Source organism: Homarus americanus, unplaced genomic scaffold (assembly GCF_018991925.1).
Source record: "Homarus americanus isolate GMGI-L3 unplaced genomic scaffold, GMGI_Hamer_2.0 scaffold41027, whole genome shotgun sequence".
NCBI classification, from domain to species: domain Eukaryota; kingdom Metazoa; phylum Arthropoda; class Malacostraca; order Decapoda; family Nephropidae; genus Homarus; species Homarus americanus.
Window position 1 is genome coordinate 9529949 of NW_024745073.1, and position 26896 is coordinate 9556844.

The 26896-nt window shown below is 37.3% G+C and overlaps 1 protein-coding gene across 6 annotated transcripts in view; it reads left to right on the plus strand.

The window, feature by feature from the left end:
• Nucleotides 1-19045, plus strand: part of LOC121878323 (voltage-dependent T-type calcium channel subunit alpha-1G-like) — a 170252-nt gene extending 151207 nt beyond the window's left edge. For 5 of the 6 annotated variants that reach the window (XM_042384452.1, XM_042384447.1, XM_042384449.1 and 2 more), the window contains 5 exons: nt 2471-2641; nt 7081-7116; nt 9307-9426; nt 10822-10960; nt 17335-19045. In XM_042384452.1, coding sequence (XP_042240386.1) covers nt 2471-2641; nt 7081-7116; nt 9307-9426; nt 10822-10960; nt 17335-18818 — 1950 coding nt within the window. In that variant the 3' untranslated portion in view covers nt 18819-19045. The remainder of the gene's footprint in view (nt 1-2470; nt 2642-7080; nt 7117-9306; nt 9427-10821; nt 10961-17334) is intronic. The other variant, XM_042384448.1, reaches the window with a different exon arrangement.
• Nucleotides 19046-26896: the final 7851 nt, after the last annotated feature.

The window sequence follows — 26896 nt, forward strand, 5'->3', positions numbered from 1 at the left end:
CGGGGTGCAGCGTAATGATGAAGCGGCGTAAAGCGGGGTTTTATTGTATTATCTTCGCATTTTCGACTTATGATCTGGATTTTGGTCCCAACCGCCGTCGTAAGTCAAGGAGTAGTTGTAGTGCAGTTTCTTCATCCCGTTGTGACATATGATACGCCTCCTTACCGTTGGTACGCCCCAGGTGCATCCTCTTACACTTCGTGACATTGAATCTCAGCAGCCATTTCTTCAACCATTCTTGGAGCCCACAGAGGTCCCTCTGCAGCTCTTCACAGTCCGCTTGGTTCTTGATTTCCCCAAATAACTTGGCGTCATCGACAAACATTTGTATGGAGGAGTGCACAACGTCAGGCATGTCATTTATAAAACAAACAAACAACAGCGGGCCCAATACACTGCCCTGTGGTACCAGGATACTGTATGTATATATATACTGTATATATATATATATATATATATATATATATATATATATATATATATATATATATATATATATATATATATATATATATATATATATATATATATATATATATACTTCATTTTTAGTCCATATAACAGGCGGACTTTGAACATATAATCAACTACCTCACCAGCCAGGACTCGAACCCTCGACCTACTGCATGGGACTAGGGAACGTTACCGATCGGTAATGTAGTCAGCTGAATGCACACGGGGCCTCAATAATTTTTTAATTAAACATGGAGACTACATTAATTGGATGAAGCAGAGGAGGAGACAGGGCTGAGTGGGTCATCAATGTCGCTTTCTTCAGACATGTCAACATACTTGCTTGTTGAAAGTATTGGGTCATCTTTAGGGCGTGAAGAGACAGCACTGGTGGGGTGTGAGGAGACAGCAGTGGGGAACTTCTTAAAATAGATGTCCAATTTAGACTGCACAATTTGCCTTTTCTTTTCATTGTAAATCTCCCTGTAATCAGCAAGTGCATCTTGGATCATTCTGTCAACTTTTGCAAAACGCTCATCAGTTTGATCCATTTCATCAAGCATTTGCATCCCCTTATTAATAGTAGCAAGTGCCTCTCCCATTTGTTACTTCTGAGCACCACCAGAACTCTCACTTTTACGCTTGCCACTCATTTTAAAGGGAATTAGAACCGAAAATATTGAAAAAATTGTCAGTACACAGCGCAATCACTACCGACAACAACGGCGGCCAAACACCAACTGAGTGTGCTATGGCATGGACGCTGTGCACCACGAGGTGGCCCAGCCCATGCCACGCTCTCGTACGGGACGGAAACGTTTCGGTACTGGAAAATATGTATGTAATTTTAAAATTTTTTGGTACGACTGAGGCGGTCGTATGTCCAGGTGGTCGTATGTCGAGTGGGTCGTAAGTCGAGGACTACCTGTACTGTAAATAAAGATTAGATAAAGAATTTCTGGCACACTCAGACAAATAAACCAAAGATTATTTGTGTTTCCTGGACACTTGAATTAACTAAACTAGATATATATATTTCGGGGTTTCTTGCAACCTGCTCTATTATTTTGTCTATTCTCCCTTCACCTTGCAGCTGTCTCATATGATGCAACCTTCCCATAGAAAGTCATGCAACATAGCTCGGCACATTTCATGAAGGTGTGAAGCCAGTCTTAGCTTGCTGTGAATTTGCGGACATCTCTTTCTCGAGCTGCCGAGCTTAAATTTCCATTGCGTAATACTGAAACATTAAACTACTTCGTGCAGCTTTGTGTCATGTGCTCACTACCCAAATTTTCAAAGCATCTTCATTTCTTGGTACAGTGACAGTCTTTAATGCTGGATGGTCATAGATATGGATGGCAGTGTATATGTTGCACAAATCTTGTCAACCTTCAGTCTGATGCTGTGAATAATTCTTTCATTTACACTCTTTCAGTGTGCCATAACTGACGCACTTCTCGGTCAAGTTTGTCCAAAATTTAAACTTTCTCTTCTAAATCAATGTCTTTCTCTTTCTTTTTCTCTCTTGAACTGGAAGGAGAAGCAGCTGCTGAGCATTTAGATGTCTTGGTAAGTTGTGCATGTGGTAAACTCGAGAAGAATTACGGGAGTAAGAGGAAGTGTCCTTGACGTTGAGTGAGCACTGAATGAGTGACACTGTGAGTGTAACTGGGGAAATGTGTGTGCGCAGGAGTTTTGTTGGCACAGCGGTTGATTTAAACTGCTTCCAGTCTGGCTTTTCTCGCAGTACAGTATACAGTATAGGAAATTGGTAGTACTGTAATTTACATAGCCGCTAAATAAGAAAATCTCTATAAAGCTGCGAAATAACCCGAGGCTACTGTTTGAAAAATTTTATTAGTGTAATTGCTGCATCTTTTACAGCTCCTGTAGTAGGGAAGGGAGTAAGGCTCATAGAAAGATAGATATTGTAATTGACATTTTAATTTATGTTTATTGATGTATTAACTGCTTGTGTACAGAGTGAGTCCAGGTACAATTGTATTATTTACAGGACACACTTCGGGACAAGTGTGACAGCAGGCCAGATTGTGTCAAGAACTGCTGCCTCTACCCTTTTGTGGCTCCTATCTTCTTCGTTGTGTTTGTATTGATGGCACAGTTTGTGTTAGTCAATGTGGTGGTGGCTGTACTCATGAAGCACCTGGAGGAGAGTCACAAACTGGTATGTATGGCTTACTTTAGCATAGTCACTACACCCCTCACTGCCGCTGGCTCTCATTCGAGACGAATCTTTTTCTTTAGGGGGAACTCGGCCATTTTTACCATGGATTATGTATACCATACCTCAAAAGGAAGGTCTTATATTCTTATGATTTTATATATCTTGGTGTTGTTGTGACACATGCCAGGATTTTTTTGCATGCAGCGTATAAGATCAAGTGAAATTTCTTGTCTCGGAAACTTTATTCAAGGATATACTATTACTCTGCTTTTTTTTTTTGCATGTAAGTCCCTTAAGGACTATATTCTCAGCCAGGTTGCTACATTCATTAGTATTGTAAGCTATAATATTACTTTTATTATTCTAAAAAGCTGTACACAGTTGTAACAGCTCTTCACAATTCTTGTCCTTTTTTCTTAGTCTGCACTATTTTTCACTTTTAACTTACAAGTATTTCCAACTTGTTCATATTGTTATGCTATTTTATTTCTGCAATATTTCCAACTTACTGAAGCAAAGATCTTATTCCCTTTTCTCATTTATTACTCTTGGCTGTATTTTCTATTGAATCTTTCTTTTACAAAATGGTGCCTGACTCCTCTTTGTCTGGTCATTAGCCACCAGATGCTAAGGGTAAAGATGGCACATGCAAGACTGATGATACAACAACTTCAGATGACTCCTTAGATGTATCTTCCAACTCTGCTGATGATTTAATGAATTCTAGTACAGATGATAATCTTAGTTTGGATATAGGCAGCAAGCTTTTGGACTCTTCTGATAATGAGAACATTGAAGAAAGGTTTGAAGAGAACAGGGGATATTTTGATAATAGTCATTTGGAAAAACAATTTAGTGACTCTTCCATTGAAAAGAGCAAATCTGTTCATCAACCAAATAAAGAGAATATGGACAGTGATTGCATTGTTACCATAGAGCAAAATCCAAATGTTTGTAGGAAGTTGAACATGCATTTTGATACGGTTAATTCAAAATGTTTAAAAAGATCCAATAGCTCTTGCACTATCGATGAGCCCAACACATTTAATGGAATTCAGTGTGGAGTTGTCTCAGAAAAAACAATATTTTCTGATACAGAATGTGGAGAGAAACATGTACTTGGAAAATTTAGTGTGTCAAGTGAAAGCTTAAGTTTCTCCAATTGTCTGGAGTCTAGTGTAGAAAATTTTAGGGAACTTGATATAAAAGAATCTGATTTAGAAATAAATTCAAATAAAATAGAGGATTTAGGACACTCTGAAGACTCTCACTCACCCATACTATGGGTAAAGTTTCTGGGTAAGGGAAATGATGAGTGTGATGAAGTTGTTAGAAAGAAGACAATATCAAAAGTGTCCTTTGTTGTTGACGAGAATAAAGAATGTGAAGTAGTAACACAAGCAGATGAAACAAGTGATAAAGATGAACAGAACAAAATCACAAGGTTCTCAGTTCATTTGATGTTTCAAAGCTTGAAGTCACGATGGTGGAAATATATCTACGGTAAATTTAATGCTCGCCCAAGAGGAAAATTTCACCAAAAACAAAAATTGCAAGATGCAGAAAGCTTAGAACAAGGACCAGTAATTGAAGACATTAGTAAGGGAAAAGGCACCTTCAAACAATCTAAGGATGGAGAAATTAGCAACAGACATATGTGGGATGGGCAAACTGAGAGACAGAACAGCAGTATGGATGAAGGAAAGTGTGAAGAAGAAATTTTTCCATCCAAAAGATTGAACAGAAACTCTGACAGAAATAAAGATTTTGAAGAAGAGGAAACCCAGGAGGACTCAATATCTTTGGAGGCAAAAAGAACAGGTACCATAAAGAAACATTCCCGTTAAGAATATCTAGAACAAATTTAATAGCTGTGATGATGATGGTTTTGAACTGTTGAAATTGTGGAAAAAATCATACTAGTGTACCAGTAGTGAAGAATAATTGTTGGAATCTGTAGAAAGAACACTTCTTGCACTTTGCAACATAAGTAGCTTGATCTCACATTTATCAAATTAAAAATAAAAAGAACCGCTTGCGAAGGTATGTGGAAAGTTTGGAACAAGTCAGCCTGTACAGTAGTAACTAATGTTAATTATTTTAGTACCTAAAAACCAAGCTCAAAAAGGAGACTTTATGCAGTATCAGAAAATTTGGCACAAGATATTGGCCTGCAGACAGGTATTTCCTGATTTGTGCCTTTCCTGTGGTTGATTGTATAACAACTGATAGAGGATGTACTGGTATCCCCCAACTCATAAACATAATGCATGTGATATTATCATTATTGAATCAAAATCGAAGACTAAGGTGAACAGACAGGTTATCTACTGTAACTCTGCTACCCAGTTTCTTCGAGTTTCACTTCAAGGCACGGGCTCAAGTGGTACATAGGTGTGCTAGCCCTGTAAAACAGCTGTAAATATTGCACCACATCTGTAAATCTTGCATCACATCACACAAGAATTTCCCTTCTGAACACAGCAACACCACTCTTCAGCCATTACAACTGATCTCGGTGACTACCAATTGAAACTTTGAGTGAATAGTCTGTCCGAAGAAATGCATTAATATTTTTGTGTGACTTTTTTTGTAGATTACAACAAAGCATTTTACCCATTCTGATGCTGAAAGTACTGAAGGAGTTTTATCTGCATATTAATCTTCAAAGGTTTTCCATAGTAATTAAATTTAAAATAAACATAGCATAGAGAGTGTGACCATAAGCCTTACAGCAAGAACCATACAGGGATGGTCTTTTCGCTTCTGTGTAATGACATTACTATAGTGATACAACTTTTACTAACTATACCACCACAAAGTCCTGTCTCAACACAAACTATAGCTCATTAACTGACACAAAGTCCTGCCTACCACTCCATATAAAGTCCTGTTCATTAACCCACACAAAATTTTACCCACTACCCCATATATAGTCCTGCCCATGCCCACCAGCCCATGTCAGTTCCTGCCTACCATCCCACACATAGTCACACCCACCAACCCACACAGTCACACCCACCAACCCACACAGTCACACCCACCAACCCACACAGTCACACCCACCAATCCACACAGTCACACCCACCAATCCACACAGTCACACTCACCAACCCACACAGTCACACCCACCAACCCACACAGTCACACCCACCAACCCACACAGTCACACCCACCAACCCACACAACACGCTACCCTCTAGCTCATATGAAGTCCCGTCATCAAATTCATTACATAAAACACTGAATTATATTTTTTACTTTACATTCTACTTCCACCAAACACAAGATTTTTCGCCCTTAACCAAAAATTCCTTCTGATGCCTTGAGTGTAACTTCTCTCTCCTCCACTGGAAAATTTTGTCTAATAATTCTTGAGGGCTTTGCTGCAGTGCCTGTCTCTTAAACCTTGTAAAATAAGCTAACTAACACTGTTTTTGTGCTGGTCACTCAGCCCTCCACCTCATCAGTGATATAGTGTGTTTTCTCAGTAGAGACAGGATATAGTCGCCCCTCAGTACCACATAACAACATCAGGGTAAATAGTCAGTAGCTCTTAGGTTGTTCTTGTCTGTATTAAAAGATTAAAAACAACAGTAAAACTTACTGGTTTGCAAACCTACAATTTGCACTCATGTTTTATCTGGTATTGGCCTTAGACTTTGTATTATTCTTGTCCTTTATTACATTATAGCCTTCTGTAAATTTCATTATATAAAATGTGCATACTATAATGATTGTGTGTATGAAAGTATGGAGGTTCTTATATATACCTGTATATATATATATATATATATATATATATATATATATATATATATATATATATATATATATATATATATATATATATATATATATATATATATATATATATATATATATATATATATATATGTATATATATATGTGTATGATAGAATATTTTACCTTTCTTTTATTTTTTATTATTTTTTTACTAACTTGGTTCAGTGTGCACTGATTTAGTGAAATAGGCAGTGACACTATAAGATGACCTGCAAAGCACCAGCACCAATTGATACCTGCTAACTGATGATTGCTGACTGAAGTTCTTGAAAAGTGTATCTTCAAGAATATTTGCATGTGACTGAGTGAGGATGCTTGTATACCTGAGCTTGTCAGCATTTACCAATATGTATAATGATGTACAGGTACTATAATGATTTATTTGTATTTGGAAGTGAAGGATTTGTATGTGGATCACTGTTGTGTATATGTGACAAAGGTAGGTTGTAACTGTATGATAGTCTGATTAAATATGTATTGAGGGTACACATGCAGGTGAGGAGGCATGTGATTGCGCATGTGCATGTGTGTAGGCGTAGTGCCCCAACCCGCGGTGATGACGGTCGCCAGGGCCACTGCACTATGCGGCATATATGCCATGTCTTGATTTTTTCCAAACATTCTGATTTCAGGAGGAAGAGGAGGCGGAGTTTGCTCGGCTGCTCAGGGTAAAGACAAACCGGCTGATCGCCCTCACTAATCTGGTGCACGTGTTTGCCCCTTCCCCCACCCATCCTTTTGTCCTCAGACTCTTAACATACTTCACAGGGTCATTCTTCCTCGTGCTCCAGTCCATGATCTCTTTTTCCCAGTGATAATATTTTAGTAAACAATGTATTTAAAACTGTTTTAAGCAAGTGTCGTCTTTGCCACACTTGACCAATTAGTTTTTGGACATAATTCAGAATGATGTATTTCACATATATTTTGGCCTTTTTTGCCTTTCTTTTAAGAATTGCCAACCAGTTATGTATAAAATTTTGTCTTGCACAAATAACAGTAAAATACATTAGAATTTTTTTTTTTGTCCATGAAGCTTTAAGTACATATCCCAGTTTTGTATATGACTTACCTGCAGCAAACAACAATAGTAAACTCCTAAGAATGAGATTGGAGCACTAGTATGACCTCTTCATAACACTCCCTCCTCTAGTCCAACATGGAGTGTGTGGCATTGACTAGCACAGATTAGTGAGGGTTTGACAACTGTGCACATTAGATGACATTATAATTTCCTACTAAATCATACAGCTATTGTGTTCTTTAGATTGAGTTATTTCTGATTGGTCTTTGTGTCCGCCCTTGTTTCCTGAGTAGATTTGCGGTGTGTTTTCTTGGCGGGTGGCAGGCAAGATGAGCAACGGTTCCATACAGCGAACATCACGTCGCCTGTTTGTTGTAGTTTGACGAGGGATCATGTGTTTTATAGTTCTGTGCATTAGTAAACTCATATTGCTGTATTATTTTATGAAGCATTTGCAGAACAATTCTTAGAGAGAATATTAGGAACTTGAGTAGTTAGCATAGTGTGCCAGTGTTAATCTGTCTGTTCTGGTGAAGTACTTTTGAGCACTGAGAGTGAACAGTGTAGAACTGCCCGCCATGAGTCCACACAGCACTCTACTCTATTGACATTGTTCATTGGCAACATTTTCAGTATGCTGTAGTCTATTAATTCCAATTTTCTGTCATTAAAGATTTATATCATTAATCTTTCTAGATTAATATTCTTGTGGTGAATTGAACTAACAAATGTTTAAAAAAATTTATGATTTGCATACATTTAAGATTTACCCAGTAGCATTTTGATACAGAACAATAAGAGGAATGTTTATCAACCCATAGGACCTTGAGAGTTGTGGGTCATTGCTCATTATGCCACATGTTTGGGTAATTTTGTTTCCCCAAGTTGCAATTATTTTTGTGCTCTTCTCCTTGAGCACTTTTGTTTTTTTTTGTTTTTTTAAGATATTTCATTTTGGAATTTTACTTCCTCTTCACATAAGACAATGAGCCATGGCCAAATGTTCCTTGGTTCAATGGCAGTTGTGTTATTGTGTGTTTGAAAATGTTTTTTCATTACCCTAATACCTATTTTAATATTAATTTTTTTCATGAGAATGATGATACATATAACACAACCTGCATTTCATGTTTCTTCAATAATACAACATTTAAAGTTAAACAAGCTTTAACAGTAGTAACATTTTGTTGTAATAAGCATGTAAGATACTGCTCTTAATATTACTTTAAAATCTTTCAGAACAGTGAAGTAAAGGAAGACAGAGTTTTTTGTTTTGCGATAATAATGAAATGTATTCATCCTCTGATACTGTAAACTGGTTACTGTTATTTAGTGGCATTAATGGCCCTTTGAAGCTCAGCTCAACTCCATGAAGATTTATCTGAGAGCAGTGGTTTGCCATCAGAAAAGTGTATTGTATGATACTTGAAGCAGTGTTTGGGATTCACACTAAGCAGTTTATAATGTTGGTTAGATTAAAATTCTTTATTAGGCATTAACATTTACAACAATGGATAGAGAATATATCCAGGCTGGTAGATTACAGGGATTAAAATAGCCATAAGAGTGCTCACTTGATACGCTCTCAGGCATAGTCTCTTTTTGCTCCAGGAAGCAGATGGAAATGTACAGTAGTCAGTGTTGCTTACTGGAAACAGCAGATTTCATAACTAGCTATGACCCACAGAGGGCAGAGCAGCCATTGGCGTGTGGGTTAACTGTTTGCACCACCATGCACTCTGCTGCTTCACACTCTGCACTGTGCACCCTGAACTAAACAGCTCTCACTATCATTTTCTTCTTCTGTATGCTAAGACTCTCACACTTACTGCAGATGGAGGATGAATATGACTTAGAAGTGGAGATTGAGAGGCAGCTAGCACAAGAGGAGGAAGAAATGGCCGAGATGCAGGAGAACATTGCAAACCAAAAGTTAGCACAACAGACTGCAAAGGTAAGGGATTTGTGAGAAGGTATTGTTAGACAGTGTGACATATAAAACCTTAATGAAATGCAGACAAGTGAAGGAATAGGATATTTATCTAAAATCCCTTTATATAAAAGGAGCCTGGATTAGGTTACTCAAACAACAGCCAAGTCTGCAGTTTGGCATCTCATGTTAATCCTTGACATTAGAGGCTGGAATTGATACATAGCTAATAGCGTGGATGGTTGCACATGTGAGCTTTAATTGGTAAAGTCACCACTAAGGAAGTGATGAAATAATCCCTATTGCCAAACAGTCCATGACCCCAAGAGCATATATTGTTCATCGAGGTAGTCACTAATATATATAGGTCTTAGCTGCTTTATCCTCTTTGTCACTTGTTAGCTTACTACCCAGCTGGCACTGTTAGCAATACTACCTGAACATGTTCCACTGTTGTCAAGTCTGGACTTGCATGAGCTCACACTTGGTGTTTTCACTACATTCTCTGGCATGTTATTCCAAGAGTTTACAGCTCTTTTTCCAAAAAGTTAACTCTTTCAAAGTTCTGTACTGATACCTTCTTTAACTTCACGTAGTGTAATGGGCAATGAAAAAAATGTATGAGGTCTCAAGAACCACTGGGAGATGTATGAGGTCTCAAGAACCACTGGGAGATGTATGAGGTCTCAAGAACCACTGGGAGAGTAAATTTGTGAGGAATTTGAGGTGAAAGTAGGGATCTATCAAGGGTCTGGCTGAAGCCCATTTTGTTTATCATGTGATAGAGACACTATCATGGGATTTTAGAACTGATCTATCCTTGAGTTGTTGTATGCTGACAATTTAGTGCTGATAACAGATATGGTAAAGGAAAATATGAAAGAAATGGAGTTACAGGGTATGAGAGTGAATGTGGAAAACACAAAGATACCATAATGATTATTGGTGTAGGTGGAAAGTGGAAAATGGCTACATGCTGTATTTAAGAAAGGTGTTGGCAGCAACTCAGTAATGTGCAGTGAGTGTGGGAGGTGGGTATACAATAGGTGCAGTGGTGTAAATACTGTGGTCGACTGCAGGGTGTTGTTAATTTTAAGTGTTCTGCATGCACGGATAAGCATGTGGCATTAGCAAGGCTGGAGAGACTGAACACTGGGGATATATTCCTTGACTGTATTGTTGAGTTCTGCTACCCGGGTGACATGATCAGCCCTGGAGGTGGTGCTGAAGCTAGTTCAGTTGTAAGTCAGAAGTGACTGGAGGAAGTGTAGGGAGCTGCTGCCTTTGTTGATGGCAAGAGGACCTTATCTTGTGTGTACAGGGTAAAGCTTATTGCTGAAATATGCATTTTTTTGTATTCTTTTGTTTTTCAAATATTGCCCACGAATGTTGTGACTAATGGATATAAGTATATTTCAGGATGTGAATGAGACCGTCAAAGCCAAATTCAACTGCAGTAAGTACTTCCATAAGCCATTGAATAAGATGTCATCACTTCCCTCCAACTTCACTTTCCGTGGCCAGAGAGAGATGATGGAGCCATCATCACGAGACAATGGTGAGCTTGGGTGTCCCACTTCCTGCACACCCCACTCTTGTGCTTACTCTTTTGAGCATGTTAATGTATCACCCACCCTATACATTCTCTCAGTTAAACTATATTAATATATGTGTTTTACCATTACCTGTACCTCTATTATCTAAAATAATGTTATTCCCACTTATATTTCTTGAACTAAAGATTTCACTTTGTGTGTTTGTTGGGATTTTGAGCCTATCATTACTACAGTACATGAATTCAGTCAATGGAGATTTTGGAGGTGTAGATATAACACTATAGAAATTGTTCCTTAAGGAGCAGATCCTCTCTATTTCCACTGTGTTGTAAGAACCAGCTAAAAGAAGTTCTTAAGTACAAACCTAGTCACTGTAAAATGGAATCTTGTAGGAAAGTTGTAGCCCCAGTCATAGGTGATATATGCAAACCTCTTATACCTCATTTAGTTGAAGTATAGGAACAAGGGAGAGGATAAGGTCAGGACGCTAAAATAAGAGAGAAATACAGAATTATGAAGGACATTATGATATTGATGACTGTGTGGGAGTATGTGGGAGTTGATAGTGATGATGACTGTGTGGGACTATGTGGGAGTTGATAGTGATGATGACTGTGTGGGAGTATGTGGGAGTTGATAGTGATGATGACTGTGTGGGACTATGTGGGAGTTGATAGTGATGATGACTGTGTGGGAGTATGTGGGAGTTGATAGTGATGATGACTGTGTGGGACTATGTGGGAGTTGATAGTGATGATGACTGTGTGGGACTATGTGGGAGTTGATAGTGATGATGACTGTGTGGGAGTATGTGGGAGTTGATAGTGATGATGACTGTGTGGGAGTATGTGGGAGTTGATAGTGATGATGACTGTGTGGGAGTATGTGGGAGTTGATAGTGATGATGACTGTGTGGGAGTATGTGGGAGTTGATAGTGATGATGACTGTGTGGGAGTATGTGGGAGTTGATAGTGATGATGACTGTGTGGGAGTATGTGGGAGTTGATAGTGATGATGACTGTGTGGGAGTATGTGGGAGTTGATAGTGATGATGACTGTGTGGGACTATGTGGGAGTTGATAGTGATGATGACTGTGTGGGACTATGTGGGAGTTGATAGTGATGATGACTGTGTGGGAGTATGTGGGAGTTGATAGTGATGATGACTGTGTGGGAGTATGTGGGAGTTGATAGTGATGATGACTGTGTGGGAGTATGTGGGAGTTGATAGTGATGATGACTGTGTGGGAGTATGTGGGAGTTGATAGTGATGAATGACTGTATGGGAGTTGATAGTGATGATGACCATGTGTGAGCGATAGTGATGATGACTGTGTGGGACTATGTGGGAGTTGATAGTGATGATGACTGTGTGGGAGTATGTGGAGTTGATAGTGATGATGACTGTGTGGACTGATGGGTAGAGTTGATAGTGATGATGACTGTGTGGGAGTATGAGTTGATAGTGATGATGACTGTGTGGGAGTATGGGGAGTTGATAGTGATGATGACTGTGTGGGAGTATGGAGTTGATAGTGATGATGACTGATGTGGGACTGTGTGACTAGTGATGTTGATAGTGATGATGACTGTGTGGGACTATGTGAGTTGATAGTGATGATGACTGTGTGGGAGATGTGGGGAGTTGATAGATGATGATGTTTGTGTGGAGCATGATGATGAGTGTGATAGTGATGATATGAGTGTCAGGATGGGAGAGTTGATAGTGATGATGACTGTGTGGGAGTATGTGGAGTTGATAGTGATGATGACTGTGAGTGACTGTGTGTGGGAGAGTTGATAGTGATGATGACTGATAGTGATGATGACTGTGTGTATGGGAGAGTTGATAGTGATGATGACTGTGTTGATGGTGATGATGACATGTGAGAGTTGATAGTGATGATGACGGTGAGTATGTGAGAGTTGATAGTGATGATGACTGTGTGAGGAGTGACTGTGTGAGGTTGATGAGTGATGACTGTGTGGAGAGTGATAGTGATGAGAGTTGATATGATGACTGTGGGAGTTGATGTGTGTGATGATGACTGTGTGGGAGTGTGTATGTGAGAGTTGATAGTGATGATGACTGTGTGGTGGGGAGTTGATAGTGATGATGACTGTGTGAGAGTTGATGAGTGATGACTGTGTGGGACTATGTGGGAGTTGATAGTGATGATGACTGATGTGATGTGTGATGTGTGTGATGTGGGGAGTTGATAGTGATGATGACTGTGTGGGATATGTGGGAGTTGATAGTGATGATGACTGTGTGGGAGTATGGAGAGTTGATAGTGATGATGACTGTGGGAGCATGTGAGAGTTGATAGTGATGATGACTGTGTGGGAGTATGTGAGAGTTGATAGTGATGACTGTGTGGGAGTATGGGAGAGTTGATAGTGATGATGACTGTGTGGGGTATGTGAGAGTTGATAGTGATGATGACTGTGTGGGAGTATGAGAGTTGATATGATGATGACTGTGTGGGAGTATGTGAGAGTTGATAGTGATGATGACTGTGTGGGAGTGAGAGTTGATAGTGAGATGACTGTGTGGGGATGATGACTGTGTGAGAGTGATGAGAGGTGATAGTGATGACTGTGTGAGAGTTGATAATGATGACTGTGTGAGAGTTGATAGTGATGACTGTAGGAGTTGATAGTGATGACTGTGTGGAGTTGATAGTGATGACTGTGGGAGTGATGACTGATGATGACTGTGTGGAGTTGATGTGATGACTGTGTGATGATGATGACTGTGTGAGAGTTGATAGTGATGACTGTGTGGGGAGTTGATAGTGATGACTGTGTGGGAGTTGATAGTGATGACGATATGATGACTGACTGTGGGGATAGTGATGATGACTGTGAGAGATTGATAGTGATGACTGTGTGAGAGTTGATAGTGATGACTGTGATGACTGTGTGAGTTGATAGTGATGACTGTGTGGGAGTTGTGTGACTGTGTGAGTTGATAGTTATGATGACGATGACTGAGTGTTGATGTGATGATCAGGATATGATGACTGTGGGAGAGTTATGATGACTGTGTGAGAGTTGATAATGATGACTGTGTGGGAGTTGATAATGATGACTGTGTGGGAGTTCATAGTTATGATGACTGTGTGGGAGTTGATAGTTATGATGACTGTGTGGGAGTTGATAATGATGACTGTGTGGGAGTTGATAGTGATGATGACTGTGTGGGAGTTGATAATGATGACTGTGTGGGAGTGTTAGGTTAAGGGAGATGACTGATATTGATGACTATACTGAAAGGTGCAACAAATAAGTTTTTCTTAAAAGATTCTATCCTTTTTATTCAGATGGAAATGATAAAAATGTCAATATTGTTTTTAAATACCTGTATGAGTAATTGAATCTTTTGTGGCAATTTCACCATTTGTAAGGTCAATGATTTTTTTTTCTCTAAAGCTTCACATTACTAGTGGCAATATTTGGAGACACAATTTTATTACCCCAAAACATAAAAAGTTTGTGTAAATACTTAAGGTGTGGTGTACAGGTATTGTGAATAAGAGGAAACAAATTATTTTTTCCAAATTCAAATTTTTTGAAACGAGAAAATTTAGTTATTCAGGGAATACTTTTAAATTTAGGGTGTTTGTGTATGCATTCATGTGCACACGTGTGTGTGCATAATACAGTATACTGTATAATTATACTGTACTGTACAGTAAAGCCTCCAATAACAACAGTTCGACCAACAACTTTTCATATTTAAGACCCTAGTTAATTTAGGACCAAATTCAATTTACGTCCTTATTTCATTCGTATTTACGACCAAAATATAATGAATAATAAAATAAAATTGCATTTTCATATAAATAATAACTAAATCCCGATATGTATATAAAAAAAAATGTAAAAAAGAATGAAGAGCGCCTTGCTAATAGAGTGGTAAACAACAGTCTCAGCTTGGCGGGCCTTATGTTTCCACGCATCTGGAACAGGAACAGGAGAAACACTTTCAGCTTTCTTACAACATTTTTGCATCCCAATTCAACATGAGCAAGAGAACAAGTGATGGTAGTGATGTTTCAAAAGCTAATAGTAAGTGTATAAGCTTAGCCAAGAAACTAGATGTGTTAAAACGATATGAAAAAGGTGAGAGGTCTGTGGATATTATATGGAGCAAGCAATGAACATATTTTCTGAAGTACTGTAGATCCATTAACAGAACAAAACATTAAAATTTAAATAAATGCAAATGACTTCTACATAAAGATGTATAATGAGAAAAGAAAGCAGCTGTGCAGGGTCCGACTAATTACCCAAATGTACCCAAATATAGCCGGAATGAAGTCAAATAATGGTCCTAGATGAATAAATCGGACTGCTAATCACTTCTCGACTAGTATTTGGTGTCACAAAGTCACAAAAAATTGGTAAACTTAATTTAATCTGAGTTAATAGATCAAGTGCATGTACCTAACTTAATCTAACCCAACACAACTCAGATTAAATTAAGTTTACCAATTTTTTTTTACTTTATGGCACCAAATAATAATCGAGAAGTGATTCACAGCCTGAATTACGCTCGTACGACCATCATTTGACTTCATTGCGGCTACACTAGTCGAGAAGTGATTAGCAGTCCGATTTATTCATGTAGGACCATTTTTTGACTTCATTGCGGCTATATTTGGGTACATTTGGGTAATTAGTCGGACCGGTTGTTGCAAGGTACTTTTGACAGCTCTATTATTCGAAGGCCTAAACCATCAACTTCAGCTACACCATCAAATTCAGTATCATAAGCAGCTTCAACATCAATTTCATGTTCAGTAACAGCTTTATGGAAAGCTACAGCTTCAGCCAGAGTTAAACCTGATGACTTCGTCATCTGAGTAAAAACTCACAATATTCATTGGCTGTCCTTATGTTTTAGACTTTACCACTATTGGTGTGTAGAATTTTTGTTTTACATTCATAAATATGATTTAAAACATATATGAACAGTAAATAAGTGTTGCATTCATATTCATATGTAGAGAAATGACAATATGTTTTCACGTGTACGCACTTAATGTTCATACGTTGGCGTTCCCAATCGTCTCGCTTTATTTCTTTACCATTAGCGGTTAGCTACTTCTAGTGTTCCATTTATTAACATTAAATAACATTACTTAAAACACACATAGGGTATTCAGTTTTTTTAAATTAAGTTCACTACAGCTACAACCAGGGTTTTATTTTCTTTGGTTTCTTATGTAGAACCATCGTCACTCACAAAAACAATGCCGTCTTGTCTCCTTGTGTGTTTTAATATTCTACGTATTATTAATGAATTGCATTGTTCATTTCACATATATAAACATTAATTCAATCAAATACATATTCAATAATAAACAATAATGAATCTTTTGTACATATTCTTAAGATAAATGACTATGCTTCCTTGAGTGAGCACGTACTGTATACATTGGCGCTCCACTATCAGTCTCACTTTTTCTTCAACATTAGTGGTTACTTCTACTGTACATTAAATAACATTAATTAAATCATACATATTTTGTTAAATTAATTTTACTACAACAACAACCAGGGTCTTATTTTCTTCAGTTTCAGGAGGATAACTGAAATTATACTGACAGCAATGCCGTCTCTATCCTCTTGTGTGTTTTAATATTCTACGTATTATTAATGAATTGTAGTGTTCATTTCGCATCTATAAAGATTAATTCAATCAAATGCTGTACATATTCAGTAATAAACAATAATGATTCTTTTGTACATATTCTTAAAAAGATAAATGACGCGATTTCCTTAAATGCGCACGTTTATGTTGGTGTTCCCAATCCATCTCTTTTTTTTTTTTTCTTTGCCATTAGTGGTTAGCTACCTCTATTGCTCCATTTATTAACATTAAATAACGATACTTAAAACATATATATTCATTTTTTTACATTAATTTTACTAAAGCTACAACCAGGGTCTTAATTTCTTCATTTTCTCATGTAGAACTATCGTCCCAGACTCCCGGCTGTAACCACAAATGAAAACAATGGCGTCCCATCTCCTCTTGTGTGACCATATTATTATTCATTCATATTGTATAAGGTGCATTCAGAAACATTATTTAAAGAATATAGTTTGCAATTTTCATTAATTGTATTGTTTTGGGGGGAAAAGAGGGTAAAAAGCCACACAAAAGATATGAAAATGCCACACTTGGGAACGCATCTCATTATTATTGCTTTATTTTAATGGTAATTAATGATTCGTGATACGATGATTCACCTTACACTGCAATATTGGAGGACACATACTGTAGTTATTCGAGGCTTTACTGTACTTATAAATGAAAGAATGGTTGTTTATCGCTTTTGTGTGTATCCCTTTATTTGACAGCTTCTCCACCAGTGACACCCGGTCTTCCTGATATCCGGGTAGATAATACGTCTTTGAACATCCCCAGTATTAATATCAATGGCCAGGGTTTTGAAGTAGAAGGCGAGGCACCTACTTCACAGCTGCCACCATTTACCCACGAAGATTTATATAACCCCAATTTGAAGCGTCCTTCACCTGATGAGCCAGTAGATAAAGTATCCATCACGGATTTAAGACAAAAGCCCCCTAGCCCCCACTCTGGGGGGGCACGACCCAGATCCAGCACACCAACTCAACCACAGGTAGAAAAAGAAAATTACAAGAGGTTTAAAAATGAAGCACCTTTGGCTGGAAGCTTTGAAGGGGATGATGACATAAGTGGAAGTGATAGTCTTACACAAGGACCAAATTCTCCACTTCTCCAAGAGCGAGGTAGCCCTGCAACACAACGAGCTCTTCGTCAATCTCGATGGTGTAATCGTCGAGAGTTTAGTAGTGGAGGAGGACGCAAGGTAAGCCTGGACGATTCTCTCACGCAGACGTTGATGGCAAGCTTTGATAATGTACCAGAGTTAGGTGGACGACTAGATATGGACTCCACATCATGCTCGGTTTGCTCCAGTGAGGAAGTATCCGTTGCATCACGCTTGTCTTCAGGACCTTCCCCTCTAGCAACTCTCACTTCTGGGCCTTCTACAGCAAAAGACAACACCCAAGTTCACAGCCCCCTTCCACAGGTTGCTCCACCCCCACCTCATGTATTTGCTGATGAAGATGATGATGCCACACTAGCTTCAAGTAGTGATTCCTTCACTTTAGAGGGTGGGCCTCCTGAGATACCCTCACTTGACTCATCACCAGGGAGTGAAGGAATGTCTGGCCTGTCTGCCACAATTTTACCTCAATCTTCCTCTCCATCTCCTCTATTGTCTTCCCCAATCAGTGAATCAGGCAATGTTTTATTTAAGACCCCTCCAAACACCTCTAATTGTTCATCAAGTTCAACAGATTCCCCCCACTCCTCTTACACTTCACCTACACCACTGTCTGCACCTCTTTCATCCCAACTTTGTTCTTCTCTAAATGAATTGGCAAATTCTGCACAACCTTTTAGCTCCCTAAGTGAACTGAGGGCAGAAGTGATCACAGATTCATCAGTTCAGTCTCCCGCCACTAAAAATAGAGATATACAGCGTTTCCAAGCTGAAACTAGCCAGCCACTGCCTCCCAAACGTAAAGATAAACATCCATACCCTCCCAGGTGTGAGGGTACCCAACTCTGGCCCTGCCATTTTGATGGTAGCCAAGCGTGGGTTTCACAGCCAGACAGTAATCAGCTGTGGCCTTCCCGGCCTGAGCCAGTTCAACCTCGGCCATCTACAACCATTGGCTTACAACTAGGTGACCCTCGACCACAGTCCAGAACAAACCGGTTGCCTGCAGGACAAAGATGTTACATTCGAGGACGGAACAAATCTCGGCACCCAGGGCCTGAGTCCTAGTGATAGTGGACACCGTGCTAGTAGGGACCAGGCAAGTTGGACCGTGCTAGTAGGGATCATGTGCCATCCACGCTAGTGAATACCAAAAACAAGCTGCTCATAATGTTCTCAGATGATATAGTTGAGCACTGTGCTATATGCCAGATGATACATTATCAAAAGTGTTGCCAAATAAATATATATATATATATATATAATAGATAAAATCACAAATGGAAAGGGAAACAACGGAGCACCTTAGCTTTCGTCTTTATTCAAGACATCTTCAGACATCTTGAATAAAGACGAAAGCTAAGGTGCTCCGTTGTTTACCTTTTCCCGTGTGATTTTATCAAGATTTATCTTATCCACATTTTCATTGTGGATCTACATGAAATATATATATATATATATATATATATATATATATATATATATATATATATATATATATATATATATATATATATATATATATATATATATATATATATATATATATATATATATATATATCTCAGATGTATATGAAGTTACCTATGTTTTATATGAAACTTCGTAATGTGTCCTGGCCTCAGAACTTATGGTGGTAATGAAAATGAAGTATGAATGATATCATGAGAGAGCTTAGGAGGATTCTGTAAGTTATTGGTCTTGAGTTGCTGTAAGTAGTGACAGGTAGCAGAGATGTTCATCCCAGCTTCTCTTAAGATTCATAAACACATCCTAGTCACATTCTCATTATTTATTGGTTATAGGTCTTCATTGTCTCTTCTGGGTAATGCATAATAGCAGTTAGTTGCATTAATCTTATGTATAACATTATATCTTATAGTGTATGTCAATTAATTATATATCAATACAGTAAAATATATGAATTACAATGTTATTGTGATGGATGTATATAGGTTGAAAAGTTTATAAAAGATGTTTTATAGTTGTAATATAAGGCAGAGCTGTGATTAGCAATACAATTATCAACCAGTAATAATAGCTTTATTGAAGATGTACAGGAATGTTCACACCTGTAGAGCAACAACATTGTGTGAGACAAGCCACCAGGAGCATCACACATCTCCTCTCTTTCTCTTGTGATAAAACTGAACACATATAATTGATAAAGAGATTATATCAGGTCATTTTATCCAACTTGATTTTGAGTTGACCACTCTCCTAATCATAATTTCCTTGGCATGCACCTAAATGAGTCAGATTTTTATGATGAAGGCTTGTGTCAATGTGTGTTAGTACAATGTACCAAGAGTGGCAAGCAAGATATACCTTCATCATCAGGATCTCGTTTAATGTACAGGTCATTCCTCAGTCCCTCAGCAACAGTCTTTACTTCTGATGCTCACCCAGTACAGTACATTACAGTATTTAGTCTATATTAATGCTTTTTTTATCTTTGTAAGCTGCCAGTTATAAAAGGTATATTCTGTAGCATTCAAGAAGTTTTAAAGTACACTACATTATCTAATATTGGAGACATTGTGAACACTTAAATCTCCATACAACACAAGTTTACTTGATTGCTTGAATTATGCCATTCTAAATTTTAATTCATATTGCAGGCCATTTGAGAGTTTGTGTGCATACATTTAAAAATTTAACAGAAATACTCACATCAAATGTGTTTTTTTCAACAAACACACCTTTTTATGAAGGAAAAAAACTCGGAATGTTTTTGTAATTTCTCGTGCTGTAAATGAAGCATTATTAATTAGATTGCTAAGCCACACAATGTGTGCTTCTTAAAATTAAAAATGGCTTTTGTATATTCAAGTTGTAATGTAACAATGTGAGATGTATCTCCTGGTGGCACTCTACAGATGGGAAACTGAGTGCTTTAACTCAGCCTACAAATGTTGAAGCTTCACTTATAAATAAAAATCCTTAATTCATTGACTCTCTTGGAGTTGCTTTTCTTCTTAACTAAGAACAAATGTGAAATATTCATTGTTTACATTATAACTCTTTTAGCCATGTCAGAGGAATGTAGTTAAGCTCTCCCTCATATCCCCATTGTAAATTTGTAAATGGTAAACTCCATAAGTCTGAGTGGGTAATTCATAGTTAGATGTCATCATGTTTACTTAAAAGTCCTGGACTTCCCAAAATTTATATTACTGTACTTGACTAAAAGACATTGTAAGTTAAGCTTCAACTTTTGGTGGCTGATTTTTTCCCTGAGTCTCTTTGAATTGGGATGGGTATGTAAACTTAAACAAAATTTGTGACAATCACTGAAGAAGGGGTACAGTGCATTCAAGTCAGACCTGTTTTGTATATGTTTGACAATCTAATATGCAACTTCCATTGCTTAAGGCCACAACTTTCTTGTTACTCTCCAACTTCATTGCTCATGTATAAGTCAGACAATGGCCTTAAGAAAGACCTGAGAGTGCAAATATTTTCATCTGTAACCCAGATTTTGTTTTGGATTATATACCCAGTTCAGTCTAGATCCTCGAGTCTCCACCAAGCCAACACCCAGTCCCTACTGCCTGTTAGTTCCCTGTAGCTAATGATCTGGCAGAAACGTTGAGGATGTGTTCAGCAACTTGTTCCTCTGCTCCTACATTTGAACCCTCCTAGGAAACCCAGCTGCTGAGAAGAAAAGCTGATATCCTGTCATCTGCTCCTTGAAGATGACGTATTATTTCAGGTGATGAAGTGTAGGTAGCCTCCTTTCCATATCACTTATCAAGCGACATTTTCACCTTTCCCGAACTCCTCAGTAAGGTTCCCACTTCTCATTCATTATCACTTCTACCAAGAATTTTTTTTTTCCATCTCAAAATGATGAGAGCTGTGGATTTTACCACATTTCCGGATAATCAAATTATCATTCTAATTTAAATATCATATTTTTTACAGTGAGTTTAGATTCAGTGCAAACAATGTCTTGCTGGAAGTGAGAGCTATACCGAGATCTGTAACATGAGCCGCACAAGGTATTATGAGTGTCTTGTTAGAAAATTCGTTGGTGCAATTAGACTTGAATCTTAAGTTGAATGAGAGGATTATTTTAAGATATGGTAATTTTATAGAATGATCTAGACTGTAACAAGATTTAGGGTGATAGATAAATGTGATATGACTGTTTCCTAATGTGAAGCACATTAGTGGCAATACAACACAAGTTCTGTGTTAGCAGATGATAACCATGAAGTACATGTGATTATGATGATGATAAGATAAAAGGTGTATTCATTTTATGAAAGGCTTTGGTTAAGCTTGAGATCTACTGAATGTCAATTATGAATCATGTTTGATATGGCTCCCAGGATAATCTTTTTCATGATCAATAAGCTTTGTGGATAGCCCATGATAATCGCACTGTCTCAACATAACATACTCCCTAAGCACAGTAGCAATACTAAAGTGAATGTCCTTTCTCTCACACCCTGGTTCATTGATTCTCAGAGGAAAATATTTCTGAATGATAGGAAATTTGTCATTCAAGCCAAGGAAGACTGGTTGATCAGAAGTTGTACCACATAAGTTTTGACACCTTCTGGGCCCTAGTATTTTACCATCTTATTTCATCAACATGATTAAGATAACTTTCTTTTAGAGTGTGTCTAAGGGTTATATTAGTTCAGCCTTGCAATGACCTATTGTATCTTTTTTAGACAAGGGAATTTTTATTATGTTCTATATGGATTCTCTCAGACTGGCAACACATGGAATGGCCTTGTATTTCATGTCACAGCAAAGACTCAATACACAGTGTAACTCATATGCTATACATACTACTTAGAGTTCCTGACAGGAACAAGAGATAGAAGGAGAGTTGAGGGTCAGAGTGGGTATATCAGCACCTACATGCTAAATTTTCCTCATGGTAGGTTTGTATGTTTCCATTTGTTTGAAATACGAAATACAGATAACTCATTAGGGAACATAAGGTCAGCTGAGTTGTATGGTGTACAATGAAAGACGAAAGTCGTGTCGTGAAATTTGGTGAAAACATATGCCGAAGGGCTAAAGCTTTTGGTGTGCTCTGCCTTGTGGTAGGGTTCTCATAATGATTCACGAGTTATATTTAATCTTTGGACAAAACCGCGACACGACTTTTGTCTTTGATTGTACATGAGGATTTTCTAAGGGTTCCTTTAACCCAAATTTTCCACAGACTGAGTAACACTCAAGTGAGTAGTTGTATTAAGGACAAAAGCCCCAAACTACTTATAATTAGGGAAGGGTAGAGTGAGTCTCTGTCTTAAGAAAGTTCTATAATTTAATTAAATATGGAAGTACATACAGTAATCTATGAGCTTAAGCTATTCAATAATTTTAAATTGCAGCCTGAACTGTTAGACAGGAGCCCAATGAATAGTTTACTAAGAATTTTTATGATGTAAATTTGACAGCCCTGTTCCCTCTCTCAAATTTTTGGGTGTAACTGTCCCAGGGCAGATATGTTGTAGTAAGTCAAGCAGTTAATATTATTCTTCCAGCCAATAATGCCTTTAGACATGTTATCAAACACAGATCCATCATTATCTGAATGGGTTTGGTTCTTTGAAAACTATTCGATAGTGAATAACAGAATAAATGGGGAAAATAGGGTTCAGTTCCCAACAAGAAGAAAATGCCAATATTACATCTAAAAAAATTTAATTAGTTGACAAACATACTTGTAGTTTGGGATAGATAAACTTAACTTTCTTCACTCTTTTTTTTATATTCAATTACATCCCTACATACATAATGTGCCCCCCTAAAAAATAAAAGAATAAATAACTATCAAAAGGTAAAAACATAAAGGGAATAAGCATTAGTTTGTGTGTGAAAGCAGGAGGAGCAGCCAGACGGTGTTGCTATGGCGACACTTGAGGGCAGCCACGCGTGAAGCTTTTCCTTCATAGTTTTAGCTGCATATTTCCATCTAGATAGTACAGTATGTAATTAATGTTTCTACAGTAAAGTGTTAGGTAGTTAAGTACCGTAGTTGTGTACTGTAAGGTACTATTTATTGTTAGTTAGGCAGGTTTTTCCTTGTTTGTGAACCGATTTTGTGTTTTTTTGGGGTATGATATTGGGTTTTTTGTTATTGGGAACCGAACCCTATTTTTCCCAATTGCTCTTGTTATTTGAGATACGAAAATTCACTTAATGAATGATTTTGGGGAACCTTGCCCATTCGTATATCAAGGGAAACCTATATCAGAAACGCAAGACCAGACTTGATCAACACTGAAGCAGGGTCAGATACATTCAGGAGCCAGTGCATACCCAGTACTCGCCAACAGTGCGTATCAGAGACGTAACCGATTGCTCAATCGACTAAAGAGCCAATCCGTGGCAAAGAGGATAAAAGTAAAAGTAAAATGTTTGGTCATGGGGCTTCTGTAGCAAGTTTTCAGAGAATTTTCACTTTTTCATTGATACTAAACACTTTGTTTACTTTTTACACCAGCTGAGTCCGTTAATCAGATTTATTGCTATACTGTATTGGAAAATTTTGATAATTTTGGTAGTCACGATATAAAAAAAATCTTTATAAAAAATCGCTACATATCCCGACCCTACCCTACTGTACTGTACAGTATTTGAGAATGGAACAAATGGCACCAAAGATACAGATTTCCTCTGAGACAGTACTATACAACAATTCATTACTTTTCCTTCAGATTTGGCAATATCCTATACAGGTGTACATATTTTTTTTTTTAACTTTGCTTCTGAGAGTGACAGAAAATAGTATATTTAAGATTCTCCACAACCCTACAATCTTGTTTAGATTATTGACAACAAATATTATGTTTGGTATAAGGTAAAAAAAATATCACCTGAAAGGAAAGTATGCAGTATGGCTGCAAATGCATCAGCCTTGTGCAATTGAACATATGCGTGGCATATAAAAAAAAACACATTGACTATTGATCTTGTAACTGGAGCATTTAAAGACTTACTACAAGTTTAAAGACAAATAAAATCTGAAACTAAAGGTTCTTCATTACATTAAAAGGATAGAGAGTTTTTAAATTACCTTCTCTTCACCTTGACAATGGGCAAAAGGGCTTCTGAAATATGTGCATTAAGAAAGGGCTCATACTGTACTGTATATTCTTTATATATCATCCTTAAGTTTAGACCTGAGAGCATTCATTTGTCCTGCTTGGAAATCTAGTATTACTGTCAATGCAAATATCATCATCTGTGTCGTGTATACTGTATGTTACACACAGATATCTATAGATTACAAGATACAGTATTTCAATTTAACTGTTTGCATATTGAATCACAGCTTGAATCTAAAGCTTATAAAACAACTATCTGAAGAATTATTACTAGAGTCATTGAATTTGTACAGCCAAGCTACAGAACCCAATAGTGCTGGAAGTGCTCAAGGTTGTCTTAACATCATTACTTCCTCAGCATTTCCTCCCAAGATTCATCTAACATCTTTTTAATGGGTTAACCACAAAGCCTGTAGATCATAAATTGGGGTTTAATCCTGAAATCCTTGTTTATGAAGAAAGTGTATAGCCCAGATTCTTACCCTTCTTCCTATGATGAGGAACATCAATGGCTGGATATGACATGGTGGAGGCCTGCAGGGGCGGGTCCAGAATTTTCAGAAAAGGGGGTGGGGTCTAAACAATGTGCATTAGGTAGAAATATCCATGTCACAATGAAGGTCACTTGTACTAAAAATTTTAGTTATAACGTAGGACAGAATATGCCAATACGTACTGTACTTTGCCAGAGCCATTAAGCAAATCATAAAGTGGTCCAAGTGTATGAAAGGTATATTTTGTTCTGATGGTGGATTCATTCATGTAATGCCAATTCTTGGACCAAGGGAAGCAGACACTAATCACCCAGGGTTACTATGAAAAGCTCTTTCTGGCCATAAATTACAAAAACTATTGTTCCAATTTCCAAGGACCATTTTGCCTCTTCTGACCCAAGTATAGTTGTATGGATAGCAACTTTGTAATATTGCCAGTGTGTATAGGGGGTGTGATATAGTGTTCTGTTTTGTTTATTGTTGAGAACCTGTGTCTGTCATGGTCTCTCTGCTTACCTTCAGTCATGGTAAAGGACTTCAGGGTCAAACTTCTATACATATTTTAAAACTAAATTGGAACACTCCCTTACAATAAAGTTACCTTGAAATAATTCCTTCTCCTGAGCTAATACATGAAACAACAGATGTATTCATTGCACTGATATTGTGACAAGATCATTACTGGGGTCTTATATGTTCATACATTACTGCCAATATCCATTCATTAAATGTTTACTTTTTCATCTTTAATATCAGTTGCCAATCCTCTTACAGCTGTAATTTTGCAGTGAGTTAGCACAATAACTATTTTTCTTTAAGAAGATATGTAAATTTGCCTATTGGAAATATAATGTTTTCATCTCAATGTCTTTTTAAAAATTTAATTGTTTTTTATATAGTATTACTGTACAGGGTACAGTATATATATATATATATATATATATATATATATATATATATATATATATATATATATATATATATATATATATATATATATATATATATATATATATATATATATATATATATATTAATACTATATGATTACTCTGTCATCACTCTGCCTTCATTGGTTCCATCTAGTGGTCACAATATCCATTTTTTTTCTAATTTGAAGATTTGAAGGCAGTAACTTTTAATTGAAATTTTTTTCAGCAGTACAGTACTGTAGTGTTTTGGTTCTTTGCCTCAAGACATCATTTCAGAATATATAACGGCCTCTGCCACTCGCAAGTGTACCACTTTGGTGTCAGGGACATAATTTTATTTTCAGGAATCAAATTTGATGTAGTTAAAGATACTGATGAGTAAGTACTGTACAGTACAGAGCGTTTGTCTCATATCCATATGACGTGGCTCCTTCAGTTTAATATTGTAAAACAGTAGAAATATAAGGCATTTTTATTTCATCTAAATAAGAGGCATACTTAATATGTTTAGTGCATTTTGGGTAATAAAAGAAAACCTAAATTAGTTGGTGCATACTTGAGGTGTGTTAATCTTTCTATTTAATTATCTCATAATACTTTTTCTTAAAAAAAGATAAAAGATATAATCCTGACAAAACTAA